Source organism: Branchiostoma lanceolatum, chromosome 14 (genome assembly GCF_035083965.1).
Source record: "Branchiostoma lanceolatum isolate klBraLanc5 chromosome 14, klBraLanc5.hap2, whole genome shotgun sequence".
NCBI classification, from domain to species: Eukaryota; Metazoa; Chordata; class Leptocardii; order Amphioxiformes; family Branchiostomatidae; genus Branchiostoma; species Branchiostoma lanceolatum.
In genome coordinates, this window is record NC_089735.1 from 4,466,369 (window position 1) to 4,486,920 (window position 20,552).

The window sequence follows — 20,552 nt, forward strand, 5'->3', positions numbered from 1 at the left end:
ATACCATCAGAAAATATAACAAAACCGTTAATTCTTAACAAAGATAACGTTACATTCAATATTCCATAGTCATATTCCGTATATGAATTACATTTGTCTCTGACAAAGAACTGCAGACATGATGATATTTTAATCAAATTTAAACTACTGGACGAATGTTTGAGAATTACAGAAGTTTCAGTGTTGCAAATAAGATTCCTTTCATTTTCACTGATGAAGGATGCCGGTTGGCATTTGAAGTGTCTATAATTCTCAAGCAATTGGTCAAAGGTTACGATTTAATTCAAATAACACCATTCCTTCCTGGATGTCTAACCTTCATAAACGTAACTACAGACATGATATCAGTGATATCACCGGGTAGTGACAAACGAGCACTCATAACTTTCACCCGCAGCAAAGCTGTTAGCATCAAAGACACGACGGAACGCCGCAGGGTCGTCTATGAATAGGTGAGTGAAGGAACTTTAATGGAACATAACCCAAATCCTTGACCTATTAGCCATTGCCTGGTCAGTACATGGATGTATCAAATGTCATTTCCGTTCTGCGAAACGTAGCTATTTGAACACGATCCACACGCGATTTGATCATTATTACGCCTGCTATCATACTCTATCATGTGTCCATGCTAGGTCGTAGCTATTCTGAAAAGGGAAACATCATCTTGGTGCTACACGGACATTTCAGCCCACTGTATTTCCTGCATGTGCTCAAAGCCATGTATAAAGCTTAAGCTTCCGGTCATGCAGAGGCAAATGGCTGTCATTACATTGCGTTGAACATATTTTACCCGCAGGATAGGTTTTGTGCTCCGGATGTGCTTATAGGTGTTTTTCATTTCATTTATCTATTTCATTCTATTCATTTTACCAGGGTAAAATCACACTCAGGCATGTGGTCTGTTTTTCAGGTGTCCCTGGACACATACATTACTCACAGAACACACCACATATTAGGTAAACATAGCAATTTAGGTCAACTAACAATAGAAATAACATACTACAGTCCCTTTTCGTATAATACCTGTTCAAATTACGCCACATATTTGCACAAACGCGCTCATGTATACAACTGGACGCTGTGGTTGGTATGATATTTCCTTTGAATATGTAGACACACAAAAAGATTTTTAATGTTCCCATTTTTCTTTTCCATTCCGATCATTCATTAGGAGGTTTCTCCTTGCTCTATTTAGCCTATTGTAAGGAAACGATTTGTCAATATTTTCGATTGGATAAGCCATTATAACTTCATGAAGATAGATCTTCAATTCACCAAAGTAACCTTGGCCAGCTAAGAAACGTCGGGGCACCCATTGAAAACGGTAAATCGGTGGTCCATATGATTGTAAGACCTGAAGTAAGACTTGATACCGTAATATGACACCATAATCATTCTTATTTCATGAGCTTGTCTATATCATTAGCATAATGTACTTTCCCTATGTATCGACTTTGCGATATACGCCGGAAGCCTAGCCTAGTATCAAAAGCAGGTTCCTATAGGCGTAACACATCGGTTTTGTTTTATATAAGCTGTGTAAGACAGGACTGGTGTTGCATCAGTGTTGGCGGTGGGATTTTGGTGCTGTAACCCATCGTTCAGCACCATGGACAGCAACACACTGTTTTTTGCATTTCTTAATTTCACTTGACTTATTGGGTTGTATAGAAAGACATAAAGCCAGGGCTGCCCAACTAGCCGGAGGCTCTTTTAAACAGTTACCTGTGTGCGAAAGAACTTGTACTACTGCATGTCAAACACGGTGGAAGACGAAATACATTTTATTTCAAGTTGCCCCTTCTACGATCAAGAAGGAAAGGCTCTGTTTAAAGAGGCCGCCAAATTCCATCCAAATTTCTCCATGTTTACAGACAAAAAGAAAACTACTCTCCTGTCAACATCACAAAACCCACACATTACAGAAAAAGTGGGATCATTCGTCTTCCACTGTCACGGAAAAAGAAGTCAAACCCCTATATAATGTCCTTGATAGAATTTAGTGTTAGTATTTAGACTAGAATAGTCACATGCTATATTGTTACCAATTGTCTGTCCGTCCTTCCATGTTACATGTACTTGCAATTAGCCTACGGGCAAGAACTTGCAATTAACTTATATTATAAAAGCTAGCCCTGGTAACAGGACAATATACAATACAATACAAACTGTTACAATGCACAGTCAAATGCCTTTACATAGTTACTTTACGCATTAAAGTTTCAATATAAAATGTGTTGACCTGAATATAGCTCATGCACTATTCCTATACGTTGAATAATCATTATTGTACGGGGAACATGTTAAACAGGAGCCTGAGGGTGGTCGAGATTTTCGATTTCGATAACTTGCTGATGGTATAAAAAAAAGGAGGAAATTTGTGAAAAGCTGCGTGTAGACAGTGGTCGTGCTTATGATGGATATCAAGTCTCAAAATTCAGTTCGCCATTATGAAATTAAAAACGCGCGCCTCAAGGCATATCAGTGCCTTAATCTTTTTATCAGTCTGTTTCACTAATGAGGCCGACATTCGGGCGCCTTTGGAGAAACAGAAAACAAGTTTACAGCTCACGAAGTGATTAGAGTATTTTTCATGTCTGAGAGCTTCAACAGTCCGACGTGTTTTAACTGTGGACGTCTTACAGAACTTAATGATATTCATCTTATCATTCTTGTAATCGAAATTTGTTAAGTTAAAAGGAGGAGGGCTTCTATAAGCCTTGCAGGCTTCATCCCCCTCCTCCACGTTTTTATTGTACTTCTGATTATTTCATTATTGCTTTCTGTTTTTATGTGCGAATAAAATAAAACAAACAAAAAACAAACAAATGACGTCCTACAAGCAAGATACAAATAGAATTATAGAAATACTATCATGGCTGATGTCCACATTCTATTGTTGATGATATGGCACAGTGGCCTTGTGGTTAGGGTTGTTGACTCAGAACCTATCCAGAGGTACCGAGTTCGAATCTCTGATAGGACTTAATACCAATTTTCTCACTTCACTCAGGTGTAAATGAGTACTTAGCTTCGGTTAGAGACGTCCCTTGGATGGGGCGTTGAAACGGAGATCCCGTGTTTGAGGAGAGCCACACTCATTTGTGAGAGCCACACTTAAAAAACCCACCACACTTATCGAAAGGAGTATGGGATCCATCCCCGTGTGATATAGATCTGTCCGGATATCCAGCTTGTACTGTTTATTACAAACCTGTTGCATATATGTTGTACGTGTGTTACGTCATGAGGCGGTTTAACGGGTATGCATTGCAAACAAACAAACAAATAAATTCAGAAAGGCTAGAGAGGAAAATTAACAATTCATTTAAGAAAATGACCTGTAAGATATCAATATGATGAAATTGTATATATGCCCATGCCTCACTCTTTTCGTTTATGTGAAAACTCCCTCTCTCAGAGTTTTAGTGGAATATTTTGATATACCGACATTACCTGTCCCTTCCTACATTAGGGTGTGTCGCAATTTCTCACCTGATGCTTTTAATAAGAGATTTCGGACAGGGCGAGGGAAAAATTGCCCATTTTGTGGCGACGTGTGCAATTTTTCCGAGACAAAGCTGGCGTCTGTTGGCGTTTCACGCCCCCAGGCCGCGCTGTGTCGACGTGAAATTCATCAATTTTATGGCTGCTTGCATGGGCCGGAGGTGTGGCAACGGTGGATGTGCCGCTAGTGATAATCTGGTTATTATTGCTTTCTGCCACAAAGACGTTAGGGTGGCAATGAAAATTCCAGCACCGGGGTCGTAACCCTAATATATTCTCACGGACCGGGAAGAAGCGATATTTCTGTTTCAATTGCAGTGATAACGTCTGTTCAAATGACTCCATACACCAAGGCCGGGTCCGAGCCATTGATGGAAGTCACATTGTAGTGTCACAGCGTCCGGACTTGCTATTGTTGTTCACCTTCACGGTGACCTTGTAGTGCCTAGCTATAGTGGCACATAGTTTTTTAGGGTAACGTTATACTAGTATCTTTACAGACAGGGGTTGCTAGGACTTCCTTTAAACGTGCTCGAGGTACCTTCTCGAACACAGGAGTCCCATCTTACGTTGCTTCCGAGATGCTCTTCCCAGGATTGAATCGGGGACTCCCAGTTAGAAACTAATTGAAGCCAGGAGCTAAACTGTGAGGCTGCTACCAGTTGAGCAACAGGGACATCCCCGGGTCTTACTGTACTGGGAGTGATAGATTTGAGAATACCAAGATTTGAGCTACTTGAAGCCCACCGCTGTATGCCCTGGATCTGTTCCCATTCGATGTGTGTTGGGCAATACGTCAATGGAAATCGACGCTACAGATACTGTTAAGTCGTTTTTAATGAATATGACCAGGTGTTTCCAGATGGTATCGACAGTTCGTGGGTGTTAGACCGACGGGAATGCGTTCGACAGCCATTCGGCGTAGAGGGGCAGCTTCGGGGCTCAAGTTGACCTTTTTTTTCTTTCGTCGTATTTGTTACCTCTACTGACAACGAGCGTTCATCAAAGTCGTTCACACATACCAATTGTCAATGACCATCCCTAAAGAAAAGTCCAATGTTCCTTTAGTAGTTGAACGAACGCCTTGACATAGACGAATTATGATAAACCGTTGACAGAGAAGATGTACTCTCCAAGCAGAGGTTTGGCTCCGTCTTGTTTTGGACGTCTCTTTCGGCGATTTATCAGCCTTTTTATTTTTTTCAGGTTTTCTTTTTTGTCCGCCAGCTAACAAAAAGAAAACCTGACAGCCCGATAAAAACGCCGAAAAAGACGTCTAAAACATGCCCGAGCCTAACAACTAGTTGGAGAGTAAAGAAGATGGTCATCACTCAATTTTCAAATGCGACGACTATCTCAGTTCGGAACGAAGGTACACTAAGATTTATCACAACGTACACCGAAGATGAAAGCAACCCTCTAAGCTGCACACATCTTGCCCTCTCAGTCAAGACCCCATATCACCCCTCTCATTCCCCAGGAGAAACACCTGTGGCCCCCGACGTCTGCACACAATCTGCCTGCTTAGTTTTAATCCAGCGCGGATCAATGATTTCTCGCTCCGACGACCTGGCACCTCCAACGCTAACCTTGACCGACCCCCATCCGTCAAAACCTGCCGCAGGACTCATAACTATCGCATTTGCTATCAAAGTTTCTTCATTCTGGGCCGTCATCGTTATTCAAAAAGCGAACAAATGATATTTGATAACAAACGAGCGAAGAGTCGCAAAATGACAATGTTGACAAAAGTAATGGATTGTATAGAAACGTAAGTTACCTAATTCTGTACTTTCACCATTTGTCCAAAAGCGAACAACTGGCATTCGATGACCAACCAAGCAAGGTGAATAATAGCTAAGTGACGATATCAGCAAAATTGTTGGATTGTATAAAAACAGACCGTATACTATTCAGAGCGTATTGATAGCTTCCATATTTTTGTAGATTTCTTATCACGATGTTGTGCTAAACTCTGTAAATTCGTATACACTTGTTTTAGGAAAAGGAAAGAGACAAGTAAACGGTTGCATAGCTTTAACGTTTTATGTGTAACAGTTGTGTTAACGACAGATTTAGTGGTAGCATACCTTTAGTTCTTTTGTTTGTCCCATTGTTCACCAGTAACGCTACAAGTAATGATAGTTACCTTTAGTCTTTCATGTAATAGTGAAACTACTGCACTTGGCCTATGTTGGCAAAAACTTGCAAGTAAAGATCAGCGGCAGCTAATGACATATTATTGAGATTATAAGTGATATCAATGCGACCGGCAAAAATAATTTCTAGACCTTTGAATCCCAAGTACGTTTTGTCTTGATTTAAATGATTCAGACGAAGCTCTTCTCTTGTCTCTATGTGTCTTGTCAAGCGACAGTCATTGGAGACGGGTAATCGGTACATATGTGTGTGCTGGCCCTTCTTTAATCTTCTGTCGACAGACTCGTTTGTCATTCACGTCCCGCGAGGTTGATTTAAGCTGCAAATATTTGTCACGCCGGTCCCGGGGTAAAGATTTCCGATACGTGTTCGGGCGCGACGAACACGGGTGGTTTGGGTACGTCTGAATAAATGCTGAGGTTGTAGTTAGGGGTGTTTACAATCTTGTGATTATGACGTAATCACCACCTATAGAGTGTTTTCAATCACGTGACGTGTTGTTAAACCTTTGTTAAACCTGCGTGGTACCAAATTGCGTGGTAAATTTGACTTGTTACAGGCACGTAACTATTACAGATGACGTCATAGTCACGTGACTGCAAACACTTCCCATCACGTCACAGGTCACGTGACATATGCTTCGGGTCATTTCAACTTGAGAAAGATCCGAGGACTGACCGAAAACATGTTGGTAAGCGTTTTACATTGTGCACGGTTATAGCGTATCCTATTATACATGTAATTCAAATTATAGTCACAGATAAACTTTTATTCGAATACTAGTATTTCACGTTAAGGGACACTAAATCAATTGGCTCCGACAAGGAGTTATTTCATTTATTCAGTCTGCTGCTTTTATCTTTCACAAAAATCAGATGTCTATGTTTACGTTTCAAAAGGTTTTTAAGCATTGGCAGTGAGTAATTTTATTTTCTGATTGAAAATTCCTTTACTGATGACGCAAAAATGTAAGATGCGAAACACTTTTGAATACCTTACAGATACAACAAATGATGAATAACGCGAATGTCGTATGATCCATTAGAAGCAGATGTATTTTGTGTAGTTTGAACGCGGCAAAACAATCTAAGATGTCCATTTTCAAACACTACAATGGCGACATCTCGCTGTGATGCTCTGAACTGCAGCAAATAGCAAATACCAGCGTTATGTTCAGAATTCTACGCGCGAATTGAGTCCAACAAATCAGTGCATTTGAGCAACCCTGATCTTCTTCTCCTTCATGTGCCGCAGCAGCGCCTTCGCTCGTGTCTCAATGACGTCGATGAGCCGTTCCACGCCGTGCCTGCCACCGCTCGCCTCCCAATACAGCCTGTCCGTGAACAGGGACTGCACCAGGTTCTGCCGCAACCGCCCCGGCGTCTTCAACAGCGCCACGGCAGACTTGGGAAACCTGGAAAGATACAACAGACAGTTTACAAGCTTCGGCAACAAGAAGACAGCAACACGAAGACAGCTGGCTTGGGATGAATTCGGTGAGCGAACCTTTAATAGGCCGTCACATGTAACGTTACCTCACACACAGTGAGTGAGAGGTAGTCTCCAAGCAGACCCAACGGTTGCAAAGACCCAACGGTTTCAAAGACCGTATCCAACTGGCAGAAGACTTCTCTGGCTGACTGGAGCTTCTCTGGCTAGCTTGTACGATTTTAGCACCGTGGAGATCTGCTTGGAGATTAAGTGAGAGGTGTATTGAGCTGAATGCGGTGAGCAAACCTTTGGCCTTCTTCATGTTGTACAGGCGCACTATTTCACACACGTGACAGCATGTGTGCCCTGGGGTGTACGCCTGTAAAATAGATTAGTTCATATTTGCTCCGCCTCGTTGAGGCATTTCTGGTTAAGTCACCCAGACTGTACTGGGCCCCGTACGGCATTGATCAGAAACGTATGCATGTTCTAGATTGAAAAGTTGACTTCTACTCGGTTAGCTTAGAATAACACTTCATCCACCATGCAGTGTTTGATTAGCTCTTGTATGCTTGTCCACACTTTTCTGTATATATTTGTTATATATTTGTTAAGTCATACGATAGCCGACCTTTACCTAGCTCTTCGAGATATGAATGTATAAAGATCTTTTATTCATTCATCCATTCACTTATTCATGCATCCATTGAAATAACAAAACCCCACGTACACGTCAATGCCCTCCAGTAACCTGTAGTTCAACCTTTTCTCGCTGACGTTGAACCTGACGTTGTTTTCCACCAGTACCAGGTGTTTGGTGTCTCCGCGTCGCTGAAGGATGTGGTCCAGCATTACCCTGTGGTCATTGTCACAGTCGCTGTGTGTCGCTTCTAAGACACATCGCTCCGAGGAAGAAGGATGAAATCCGCAACAGCTCCGGTCCAGCCGGTCATAGATCTGTGGAGGTTGTAGATAAACAGTCAGGAGAAACGTTCTGAATATAAGATAAGGTAACGAAGTTATCAACATCAAAGTAACACAGTTTATTCTATTGTAATTGTTGTTGCATACTGTAATATTATAATATTGAATCTGAGGTAATGTTAAAGCGGATGACACAATGTAAATTTGAGGAAAGATTGTGATGAGATTCTCTTTTGTTGTATTTTTATTTATAATTTCATTATGATGTACGAGCCGCCTTCTTCGTAAAAATCGATGGCAACATCAGGCTCTGACGAACTGATTAGAAAAAGTAATATGTCGAAATAGGGAAAGTTGCCGAGACGTTTCTTGCCTCCCCGCTTGTCTTGACGTGTTAGAGATGGGTGCATGTCAGGAAAAGGGACAACCAGAACAGTTACTCTGTGAATGATTATGTGGCTTTTCTGTTTTCTGCCCACCTACCACCTAAGGCTTCTTTCAATCACGAACTAACAGCCACCATGGGCACCCCATTTTCTCCCTACCGCGATATCAAATCACGGTAAGTACTATGCTCTGTCCCATGAAGCATAGTCTGGCAGGGATTCGCCCTGGCCCTTGCCATACTCTATCCCTGTCCTGGGAATATCACCGCAGCACGACGACACTAGAAACCTGCCCGAGTCTGACATATTTATCACTTTTCCACAGACGCCACATTATCGAGAGGTGACGACGCGTGAAGGTCGCGAGGGGTCGCTTCAGTTACGGGAAAGACTTTACAGGCAACGGTTTGTTGGGTATCCATTACATGCAACACTCTCTTACGGTCGCTTCTGTGCGGTCTTACTTAGGCTCGTGTTTGACAACAAGGAGGTTTTGCATTTAAGACAAAAAGCCATTGATGCCTATATGTTTACACACACACACACACACACACACACACACACACACACACACAAACACACACACACACACACACACAGAGATACATAAATGCATACATACCTACACACGCGCGCACACACACACACACACACACACACACACACAATCAAAGTACGCACTCAAACAAATATGCACACACAAGCACATACTTAAATTGTTAACTTTCTTAAACATGCAAACTTTCATTACTTTCATGCAACAGTATACGTTTAGTTCCAAAGCAAACGAGCATTGTGTGCATTCATGATAAAACATCATGTGCTACTGCTCTTTCCGTCAAATAGACCCCCCTCCCCCAGCCCATTGCAACATCAGTCTATGTGAGTATGTGTCATTCGATTATCGCAATCCATGACTCCTTGTCACAAGGAAAATGCCATCACAGATGTATCTGAACTACCAGACGCTGTGGGGAACTCTGATGAAGATATGTAAGGACAGCGTGTGAAGGGTACATGTCTGTGTGTGAGGACAGCATGTGAAGGGCACACGATATCACATACTACGAGGAAACTCTCTGTGACTGCGGGACTATAAATAGTCAGCAAACTTTGATGTTGAACTTCACATTTCATCTCCAACCAGTGGCCCATTCTTTGGATCGTTTTTAGTATGCCGTCATGATTTACTTAAACTCGGGACGGTCACGCCATATGAAGCCATTTGAGGACATACGACAGCATTCCCTAAATATGGTTTCGTTGAAAGAGCCCGTTTGAAAACTTTAATTGAGTGCTAATTTTACAGCCGCACGACAAAGCCTTTATGAATGCATAATAAGTCTTATTAGAAGAGAGAAAGCTCACATGTTTCCTACCGTGATCAAGGTTACCTAAACCCGGTCCCTCCACGCCCCAGAAAACGCCCTGCCCTCTTTAACTGATACCGGTGCAGGCAGCCAAGACAAACACAGACATCTGCCACCACCTTGTGTTGCTGTTTGCTGGGTAAATATATTAGGCCAGGCTTGGAAAACTTCACGATTTTGTCTGGCACTGTTTAAAGGGCTTCCAATGTACATGCATCATCTGCCTGTCTGCAATATATATGGTCATATATGAAGAAAAAAGACAGAGACGTTGGTAAAAGAGACAGACATATGGAGTGAGACAGAAAGGGTGGGGGTTGAGGGACCACGAGAGAACGTTTGAGAGATATGGAGAGAGAGAGAGAGAGAGAGAAAGAGAGTTACATGGGAATGTGGGATTGAGGGACTGCAAGAGAGGGAGAGAGAGAGTGGCTTAGTATTAGACACTAAGTCTAACCACCCCCTCCGAACAGCTAATGTCCTGCTATGAGACCTTCTAATCATAATTCTTCTCTTGTAAACAACTTGATTAGAATGGCTTCTTATTGTGTTTCTCTGTGTACTATTGATATTCAAAATCCTCCTTGGCTAATACAAACCAGTCTGATATATCTCGCCCCGTCCCCTAACAGATACTAATGGTTGATCTGTACGACATTTTACGGGAAGGCTCGGTTGACTGGTGATAGATTAGTTGCCCTGTGTTCTCGTGTGGCAGGGGTAGAGACAAAATAGGGCAGCGATGACAAATTCTTCAGTTCACCCCAAACTTCACATGTGTTATAAGTCATAACGTTTCAACATGGATTATTTCTGCTTCGTTTGACGCGTGCCTGGGCCGGTAAAAGTGGTTATGTTTTGTCGGAGCGATGTGGTTCTGGAAAGAAGTGATCTCGACCCAGTTCAGCTTAGAGAAAACAGATGCTATGTACAATACTAACAGGTTCGTTGTAACGGAGAAATTCCCATAGCCCTTTTCGACAAGCACAATGGACAGTGGACCACGGCTTAACGTCCCGTGCTAATGACTGCGAACCTTTCCAGTAGCGTGCATGTCGGGTGAGCGACACAGCCGGGATTCGAATTCCCGGCTTCTTGGTCCAGAGGCAGGGTCACTAACCACTGGCCTACGCACGCTACGGAAGAGGAACAAAAGTTTGACATTGAATTTTTCTGATCAAATCCATCTGGGTTTACTGGTGTGATGACAAACCTCGCCACAATAAGCGATCGTTCAAAAATTATCAATTTGACATTTCAAAACCCTGCTTTCCAAAATATCACGTAAGATAACGTCGGATCCAATCAAACACGTAGTTTACAATCCGCTGATTGCTACCATATGAATTCTCCACGCAACGTTGAAATATTTATTTGCTATTTCACGACAAGCCGTAAACTGGGGGATGAAATACTGTTAATGTTGAAATGTTCGCGGTGATTTTATGCACACGGACCTATTCACCGCCAACATAAAACCACCGCGGAAATATTCGCTCTGTCTTCTTGCCGCCTACCCCTTTGTTTAAACCGAGAACTTAAGCCACCGGCGAACACTCCCTTTCCTCGCTACCGCGAAATTAAACCCCCGCGAACTTAACTGCAGCTACAGTAGGCGCGCGGGAATTTTCTTGACACCACCGGGAGGTTGGCTTCCGTGAGAAAAGGGTTTTATGCAGTTGTGTTGAATTCCCCGTACGCTGATCTGCCGATGTTCAAAGAAAATCGCTCGGTCATGATTAACTGTACACAGCCAGGTCAACTAGTGTTATGGGGCTCGTCTCAATATACTGGCATTCTTTCAATCACTGTTGTGATGTTTCAAAAATTTCGTCGCATGAACACTTAATTCATACTCCTCTCCTTAACCTGTTAGTGCATGTAGGCGTGTATTTATGTATGCATTGCAACCCGGCAACACACCATCAGTACTAGTGTTTGTACTGAAGAGTACAAGCTGCATGCCAAGGCAAATGTATTTGATCCATTCACACCAGGATGGACCCCTACTCATTTTTATAAGTGTGGCGTTTTTTTAACGTGCTCGATGTGTGGCTCTCCTTATACACTGGAAAACATCTGACGTCCTATCCGAGGAACGTCCCTAATCGAAGTCAGGGAGTCATTTCTACCTGAGTGAAGTGAGGATAGTCGTTTAAAGAACCTTTCCCAAGGGCACAGCATCGGTGTCATGTCAGCGGATTCCAGCCCAGGGAATTACTCTCTGGGTCGAACACCCTAACTTAATGTTTGCAAGATATGAATATAACAAATGTTAAAGAGGAGAGAGAGAGAGTGAGATGTGCAGTTACCACTCTGCACGCCTCCCCTTGTTCTTAACGTTTACTTGTGCACATGTCAGTCTTGGCGGTCTAGCAAAACACGACCTTCCATCGTCATCACAGGAGGAAATTATTTAGAATGAAAACAAGCCAAGACTTTGTTTTCATTCTCAACTGGTGTTATTTCAACTTCTCTATAATGAGGTGCCACATGTGGTAGTGGTGGAGATGAATATTCTTTGACCCAGTAAAAACATTGGTCGGGTTACTTAAGAATAAGATACGAGCGCCTTTAGTACTACAGTCAAACTACAAGTGACCACCTCTACAGAAGGACCACCTGGGCAATGTGGTCACTTTTTTTTTATTGACACAAGTATTAAAAATCCTGTCTGTAGTGACAACCTGTCCACATAGACCAGATTTTCCTGGTCCAATCAGTGGTCTTCTTGAGCAGTTTTGATTGTATTGGTGGAAGTGATCTCGAACCAGTTTTGCTCACTGAAGAGCTATTCTTTCAGAGGCCTTGACAGAGAAGACAGACGCTATGTACAGTATTTAGAGGTTCATTGTAACGGGGAAATTCCCCTAGCTCTTTTCGACAAGTACAATGAACAGTGGACCACGGCTTTACGTCCCGCACTAAGGACTGCAAACCTTTACAGTAGCGTGTATGTCGGGCGTGCGACAACAGCTTGGATCCGAACGTCCAGAGGCAGAGTCACAAACCACTGGAGTACGCACGGTACCTTGTGAAAGCTAACCCGTCTCTCTCAACCACAATCCTGTCGTGCTGATAACAATAGCTAAGATCAAGATCTAAGATAGCAGGTAACTAGAGAACGGATAACAAACTTCGGAAATGGAAAAGTTGTAGACCGTTAAACATCGCCTGAAATGACCAACTATGTTTACTCTATTTTCAAACATTTTAGGGGTCATTGCGTCTGGTCAGGGCCAGAAAAGATTCGTTTACCCAAAGGTGATGGTGTAGCAAAATCTCTTGGCAATGTTGCATTCCCCTTTTTTGTGTCAACTTTAGATATACCATGTTTTGGGTCCATGGTGAGCTCGCTAAAACGCACACAAATTAAAGTGTTGAAGGCGACAAAGCTGTGATGATACATGTGACAAAGTCAAGGGCAGACGCTTACCTGTAGAAGAAAGTCGAGCATAGCCATCCGACACCATTCTGAATGCAGCACGTCGGTGCAGTGATAGCTGCTAGTCGGTCGCTTGCTTTTACTCATGGACCCCTTCCCCCAACAATGGCTCTTTAACATCTGTTGGTACGTATTCCAGTGAATGTACATGGTCGAATGACCACTACCTGTTATGAGAATGGAGGGGTCCCACAGACTAACAGGTCGGATCGTAAGTCTTCGTCGCAAGTCGTTGTCGGTCGTGAAAGATCGGGCAACCATCGGTAACGTCCGGTTGATCCCGAGGACACGATCGAGGTGGAAGGCGAATACCTGATTTAACCTCTTTTCGTCATCGACAATAACGCAGTGGTTTTTACATTCCATGGCACTGATTTCGCCTTCTTCGGTCAGCAACGTTTCAGACTTTTCTCCAGCTCTTACAGTGCCCAAAGTCCACCAGTCAAGTCCTCTTGTGTCTTTCCCAGCAAACGTCATATTCTCGTCAGCTAACCTGTGCATGTCCAGCAGGTCAGATTCCGTGAACCACGGAGGAAGTGCGTAAACTCTGATGTTCTCCTTTTTATCTCGTCTGTGAGCTACTGTTCTGGCACTGCTACCTCTAAATTTTCTACTTTTCTCGGTGACGCTAAATCGCGGCTGTGCGTTCTGGGCAACTTTCTTGACGGTGAACGTTCTGAAATGTTTTCTGTTGTAGTCGGGTTGGAACGTCAAGTACCGGACGTTTCGACGCGGTCCCTGGGTGTCCTGTGGGTATGTACCCCCGCCGACATCTCGCCCGGAGATCGGGGAGGGCTGTATGTTTGTAGGGTTTACCAGGTCGACACTACTCCGTGGCTCGACACGAGCATTTGACATGATGCCATATAACACACACACCACCATGGCGTTTGTGAGAGCGACGAGAGCCAGGATTGTCTTCAGGTCCCGGGGACGCATCTCCCTCAGAGCCCGGGAGCCCAGCGCCGCCGCCAGGCCTCAGACCGGCACGGCTGCCAGACACGCGTTCCTAAAACAAACACTCTCCCCACAAAGAACACCAACGGGGCAGCAAACAGCGTGTCCAGATCATGATAACTCATAACATGCCCACGTGCCTGAGGTCACTAAGACGATACAAACGTCGTACCGTTACTCGCGACGGCTTCTTGACGCATCCGCTCACCCGCGGAGACGTTGAGACTTTCCCAGTGACTTGGAAAGTCTTCTGTACACGCCCGGGGCACTTTGCTGACAGTAGACGGCACGTTGCTGAATAAGAAAGCCGCTATACGAGCCGACCCCGCTAAATACTCTCCATCATGAGCCTGGTAGTTGTAGCGATCGCGTGACAACAGCCATAGAGGGAGGAGACGCCTATTTCATCCGTTCTCTCGTGTAGAAATATTAACACATGACGGTAAATACCCCGGGTGAGTAGGCCCTGTCCGGTCGAGCTGTGCGCTCGGTAGATGGAAAGACTAGAATGCGCTCCCTGCGATACGTGACGACAGATGAATGAGAGGTTGGCGGTAGTTAAACCCTGCTTTCCGCCCGGCAGGTGTTTATCTTGGGAGTAGCCTTCTGGAGGCAACCGTGGCCTCATTCCCGCGTGCTCGGCGCGTATAATGATCACGTCTCCGCACACAAACATGACCTCGGCCTGCCCTCTAACCGGCATGTAGGCTTTGTATCGACCTCTGTCGGATTCCTGGACGAAGTGCAGTGTGAGGTGTCCTCCCGACCGTGCCTGGAACACAAGCGAGTAAAGTGAGACGTCTCAGTCGGTGTCAGGTGCTCCAGGTACGGTGAGATCTGTCAAACCTTGAGGGAAAACAGTCCACACCCACTAGACAGGTATGTTGAAACCCCGGCCGGCTTCAGAGACATGTAAGACAAAAACAGCTCTCTATACTGACTTCTATAATGAATGCCAATCCAACGCTAAGTTTCAGCAATGAAAAGTATCCATCGAGGCCAGGTAGAGTGGTGCGCACTATCGTTTGGTCTTTGGTGACTACCCTTCGGGGTCAACTACTATCGTATGGTACCCTTCGGGGTCAACTAATTTTAAATGGTCCACCTTTACCACAAAAAAAGGCTAAGTTTCAGCAATACAACAGTTACCGAATGTTGTTGAAATGGTGACGGTGATGTTGTTGGGTGTCATCGTGCTCACGTACTGTGCAGTCGACGTGCACGTGGGCACCACTCGTGGGAACCTCGCCCCAAAACAGGCCCTCGTGTTATGCACCGCTAATCTCCAAGCAGATGTATGGTCAGGCTCATTATGTTATGCGTGTTTTATACTAGCCTGGCCACGGGAGCGACCGAGAGAGCTAGCGGAGTAAAGGTAAAAAAGGCTGACACCCAGGCTAGTTCTATAGTGGTCTGCGTTTTCCTATCTTAGACAGGAGACGAAATTATTCTCCAATCAGAAGTTCGACTCCGGCTTATTTTTGGACGTGTTTTTACTCATTTTAGGGGGGTTTGTCGGGCTTTCTATTTTGTCCCGTTCTTTTTTTTATATTCAACGACCATGATCTATAAATTCACTCTGACCAAAAGTAACAAAATACTTACTCATTAGTAGAGGGATAAGTAACGGGCGGTGAGCCCGATAGGTCACTAGTCGTCTCTGTTGCCATACGAACCTTTTACGGCAACAATCCAAAACGAAACGTACCATTAGGCACAAAACCTCCCAGGTGTGCCCCAGTCACGGAAAGGAAGCAATCTATTATCGGTGCGACAACAAGCAAGGGTTAAGAAATGTTTATTTTATATGTTCGGAACTTTGTGAAGTTCCGTTTCAGTACAAACATTTTATCTTCAATTGGCTGACGTTTATATATTCGATCGGCTAATTTCTTAGCATCTACCAGCCCCGTCCTATCGCTGGGAAAATAGTAGAAATCGGCCGAGGTAGTCCGCTATACGGGGTAGTCCGCTATACAGTGAAGCTCCAATATCGATAATAGCTTCACTGTATAGCGGACTACCCTGTATAGCGGACTACCTCGACCGATTTCTACTATTTTCCCAGCGATAGGACGGGGCCTGGTAGAGGCTACTAATTTCTATCTTCTTCCACACATTCCCCATGTCTGGCTCGTTAAATGAGGAAATCTCTTTCATCGCCTTGTGAGACTCTCGAGTGTCCCGTACAAAAAAAAAATGAATAATATTAATGAATAATATACTAGTTTCCACAGTCGCTGCGCTGGCCACAGACGCTGCGCTCAGGCCAATGAAACCCTATGGCGGCCAACCTCCACTGGTGAGAGTAGCTATAGTCTGGTATAGTAGTTATCCCTCACGCTAGTCTCTGCCACACTAACTACACTGGCTATTGGGAGAATAATTTGCTAGTGGCCACCATAGGATTTCAGTTGGAGGGGGAAATGTTAACCTCTTCTGGCCAATTACTAGTATTCCCCTTTTAGCCGAATTCTACGATCTTTATACCCCGTCGGTATACGGCCTGGAATCCAAATCTATTATAGCTCCCGAGTCTCCAAACCCATTATAGCTCCCGAGTCTATCAGCAAATAGAGAGAGCGGAGAGAGACTCGGGAGCTTATGATAGGTTTGGATTCCAGGCTACCGTCGGTAGGCTTGGCGGAGGCTAACCTCACGTCCCGATAACTGTTGTGCGTCTGTGATGAATAGACAGGGTGCTGACAGGACCACCCATGTTCGCCATGAGAGTCCGGACAACCATGACAAGGTTACCTCCTACTGCAGGGTCACCTGTCATCGTTAGAAAACATTACAAGACCTGGTTTTCCTTTAAAGGGCCTGCCTGGTCACTTTCGCCGTAGATCGTCGTACGATTCTAATGTCGTAGGATTTCCAAGCCGAATTTGTCAGTCACTGACAGGACCAACGGCCGACAAGGAGTTTTTGGGAAACAAGACAACTGGATATTCAAGCGTACGACAAATGCAAGACAATTCTGAGTTTGTGACCGCCCGTTACAGGTGAAAAAAATTACACGTCGCATATCTGTCGCATTCAAAAGGTATAGAACTCTTTACAATGCCCCACGGAGCGTTTTATCTTTCAGTGTATCCCTCTGGGATTCAGAAGAGGTATTAATCGTCTTTGTGTTTATGCTTTGTCGGGAAGATACATGAATGTACTAAAGCAAGGAGGTTAACATTTTAACCTCCTTGATATAAGACAACAAAACTGCACTTTAAAAAAACTGCTGGGGCCAATTTTGTTTTAGACTTTGAAAGACAATAACTCAAGACGAGGTTGATAGATCGTTATGATTTTCGGTATGTGGATAGCTACTAGTATTTAGATTTGATATATAACGTTTCTCATTATGCACCGTGCATTCACCCATGGCACTTGCAGCCACCCTTTGCTATGCACTAATTACAATAACGTTTATCATGGCCATGGCCACCTTGAATGGTACGTAAATGTCATCATGAAGCCGTCCGCATTCGAACTTTATCAAGCCAGTACAGGATTGAAACGGAACTGAAGATACAACATGTATCTGCCTTGGCATTAGCGCCACTAGGCGAAATCTATCAGTAATGCAAAGCTTCAGCGATGAGTGTCGGCTTCTTTACACAAGAACGTTGCAAGAAACGTTGGTCACAGTAGATTTCGAAAGACATTGGCAACTTGGGGAATATAATCACCTTATGACCTTTTATTCTAGCTTGCCGCTTCATCACAAATAGTCATATGTCCTACGGAATTCGTAGATTAAGTATGGCCCGATTCACACTTAAAGTTTTGGAGTCAAATCCGGGCTGTGTGAGCTTTGGGCTGATCAAGTCGAGTTCTACTCACTAGACTGAAACCGCGGCTACTTGGTAACTTGGAGTGGATTAGGGTTCGCCTGTGAAAAGGGCCATAGTGACGATCAATGCTCCACGGCCGTGGCCGAACGGCGTACTGCTCTGGGCCGCTGAGTTCATTGATTTAGTGATGAAGTCCACGGCTGGCAAGTTTACATATCAATTCACAATGTTTGTCTATTTTTTGTAACCGCCTTTGTTTAGCCATCATAACTTAATGGCCGTGAATGAAATAATACTGTCTAGTAGTAATACTGATCTGGGCCGTGGAGTTCACTGACAAGCTTTAATCGATTTCGTGGAGGACTGTACTAGTCTTTGGCCCTGGCCCATCTCAGAATACTAGATGCTGAACTCCATTGTGATCAAATCTCCTATGCTTCTTTAATATGGCATCAGACAATGAGCTAACAAAGTTGTCTTTGTTGTTAAGTGAAACATTTCATATTCACTCACGCAGTAAAATAGAGATACTGTACAAGAAATCCAGGATATCAAAAGAAAACCCTGTCGAGATGGTATCGTCCGTCCACAATACCTGAGATGGGCGTGGTCACGTCACCTGGGGGATATGTTTCCCACAATCCCCTGCGCGGGCCATTCGGAGGGAGACAGGGAAGATACATGGCTACAGACTGTTGTCTTCTTCACTCCAACATGATGTTCAGACTAGCTCTCGCTTTTCTCCTCGTCACCCTCTACAAGACGCATCCTAGTCTTGCAGAGGACCCTGCCAAAGCAAATCCAGCAGGCAATGTCGGTAAGTTATCGTGGAAAATCGTCTTCAAGTTTAGAAATTTTGTGAAATCACGGGGGTAAAGCATCAGAACCGGTTTGTCCAGGACACGGCTCAGCAGCCTTGGAAAATTTTATATGAGATCGATGTCTTCATCATGATCAGTCCGTGTAACATCGCCATTGTCTGTTTACTAAATCTTAGATAACTGTAGCCAGTTGAAAGATATCTCGAAATAGTATTACTAACTAGACGACTTTTTGATGAACCAAAAAGCTACGTTGTCTTACACAGTTGTGTTTTGCATTGTAGAGGTGATGTTAACACGTCACCTGTGACGTAATCTTCAAGCAGATCTATCGATGGCAATGACCGTATTCAAAGGGCATTAAAGCAGTGTTTTGGACCCCAAATACTGCTTTTGCCCTTTGGATACTGTCATTGCCACCGATAGATCTGCTTGGAGATTGAATAGTCACCATGTTAGCATCAATATTGTATCACTTACTTTGTCTCCAATTTTACTTAGAAACTGGATTACAAGTTTCACACGTAACATGTCTAAATCATGGTATTATCAGTATTCATCCATTCCCTATTTCTGTCTAATTTGACTGTGATTTCTCCAATAAATATTGCCGACTGAATTGTTAAATACCTTTAGCACACTGAGGCCTGAGGCATTGCTATGGCATGTCCCTGTCGTTTGAATCAAGGAGGTTAAAGAGACGGTCTTAAACTTAGAATGAAGTCCTTTTTTGTTTAAATTCAAATAATTTCTTATTGTTTTCGGAAGGCTAGAATTGTGAAAACAGGCTTGTATATATACTGTGGTAAGTCGTTGATATAGCACTTATAATTATAGTGCCCACTTAGAGTCGTGTCCTTAGGGCAGGCCATTTCTTAGAAGGCATCAGTGATATGTAGGACACACATCAATGATAATATCATGTTCAGGACAACTTGTGTGCAAAACCAGGTAAATATGATTTAATACAGAGAGTTAACTGCTTGTTTAGAATGTTGCCCACAGTTGACTTGTGCATTAAAGCATACTGACCTCATTTGCATACCCAAAGGTGCCCAAACCAGTCTTACTACCTATACTTGCATATGCGTCATTGCACTGATTATTGTTCAACTCAGTCAGCGTGACTGTGAGATCACTTGATACTGAAATTCTTGAAATGTTTGCGATGGTTTTATTTTTTCGGTTTTTGCCGTCATTTTGTCACCGCAAGCTTAAAGGCGGCCTTTTCATCATTGTACAGTTTGTGACTGTAGCGCATATACAAACACCACTGGAAATGCTGCATTTTGTCCCTACTTAAAAATCAAATCACTGCAAACTTTACAGTAATTACTGAGGCCAAACTGGTCAAAACTGGCCTGAACATGAAGGAACCAGATAGAACTGGTATGTCAGCACAACGAAAGACACCCTTTTAGGAGCTGTGTATAAAAAAAGGCATTTAGTCTTAATGCTCAGTGGCCTTTTGTCAGAATTATAAATTAGTACACTCAACATGGTCTCTGTCACAGAGACCATGTTGAGTGTACTAATTTATGATTCTGACTCTGTGGTTTTCAGCTGATGGAATCCTGCTACACAAATGTTATTCTTTGAAAAAAAGGCAAAGCAATTTACCATTAGAATTGGCTATAGACATGTATCAATTCTTATACTTTTTCAGACAGTAAAAGTAAGTCATTTGATTTGACTGTACATACATGTGCACATACAGATATATACAGTACACGTAGCTCCTGCAAAGTTGCAATCGC

General features: G+C 43.6%; 1 protein-coding gene across 1 annotated transcript; it reads right to left on the reverse strand.

The window, feature by feature from the left end:
- Window positions 1-5,911: 5,911 nt before the first annotated feature.
- On the reverse strand, window positions 5,912-15,044 carry LOC136449077 (Golgi-associated kinase 1B-like). Its single transcript, XM_066448884.1, has 3 exons — window positions 13,218-15,044; window positions 7,832-8,058; window positions 5,912-7,084 (listed from the first exon to the last, which is right to left on the reverse strand). The coding sequence occupies exons 1-3, from the start codon at window positions 14,163-14,165 to the stop codon at window positions 6,877-6,879; spliced, it is 1,383 nt and encodes a 460-aa protein (XP_066304981.1). The 5' UTR covers window positions 14,166-15,044; the 3' UTR covers window positions 5,912-6,876.
- Between the last annotated feature and the right edge of the window lie 5,508 nt (window positions 15,045-20,552).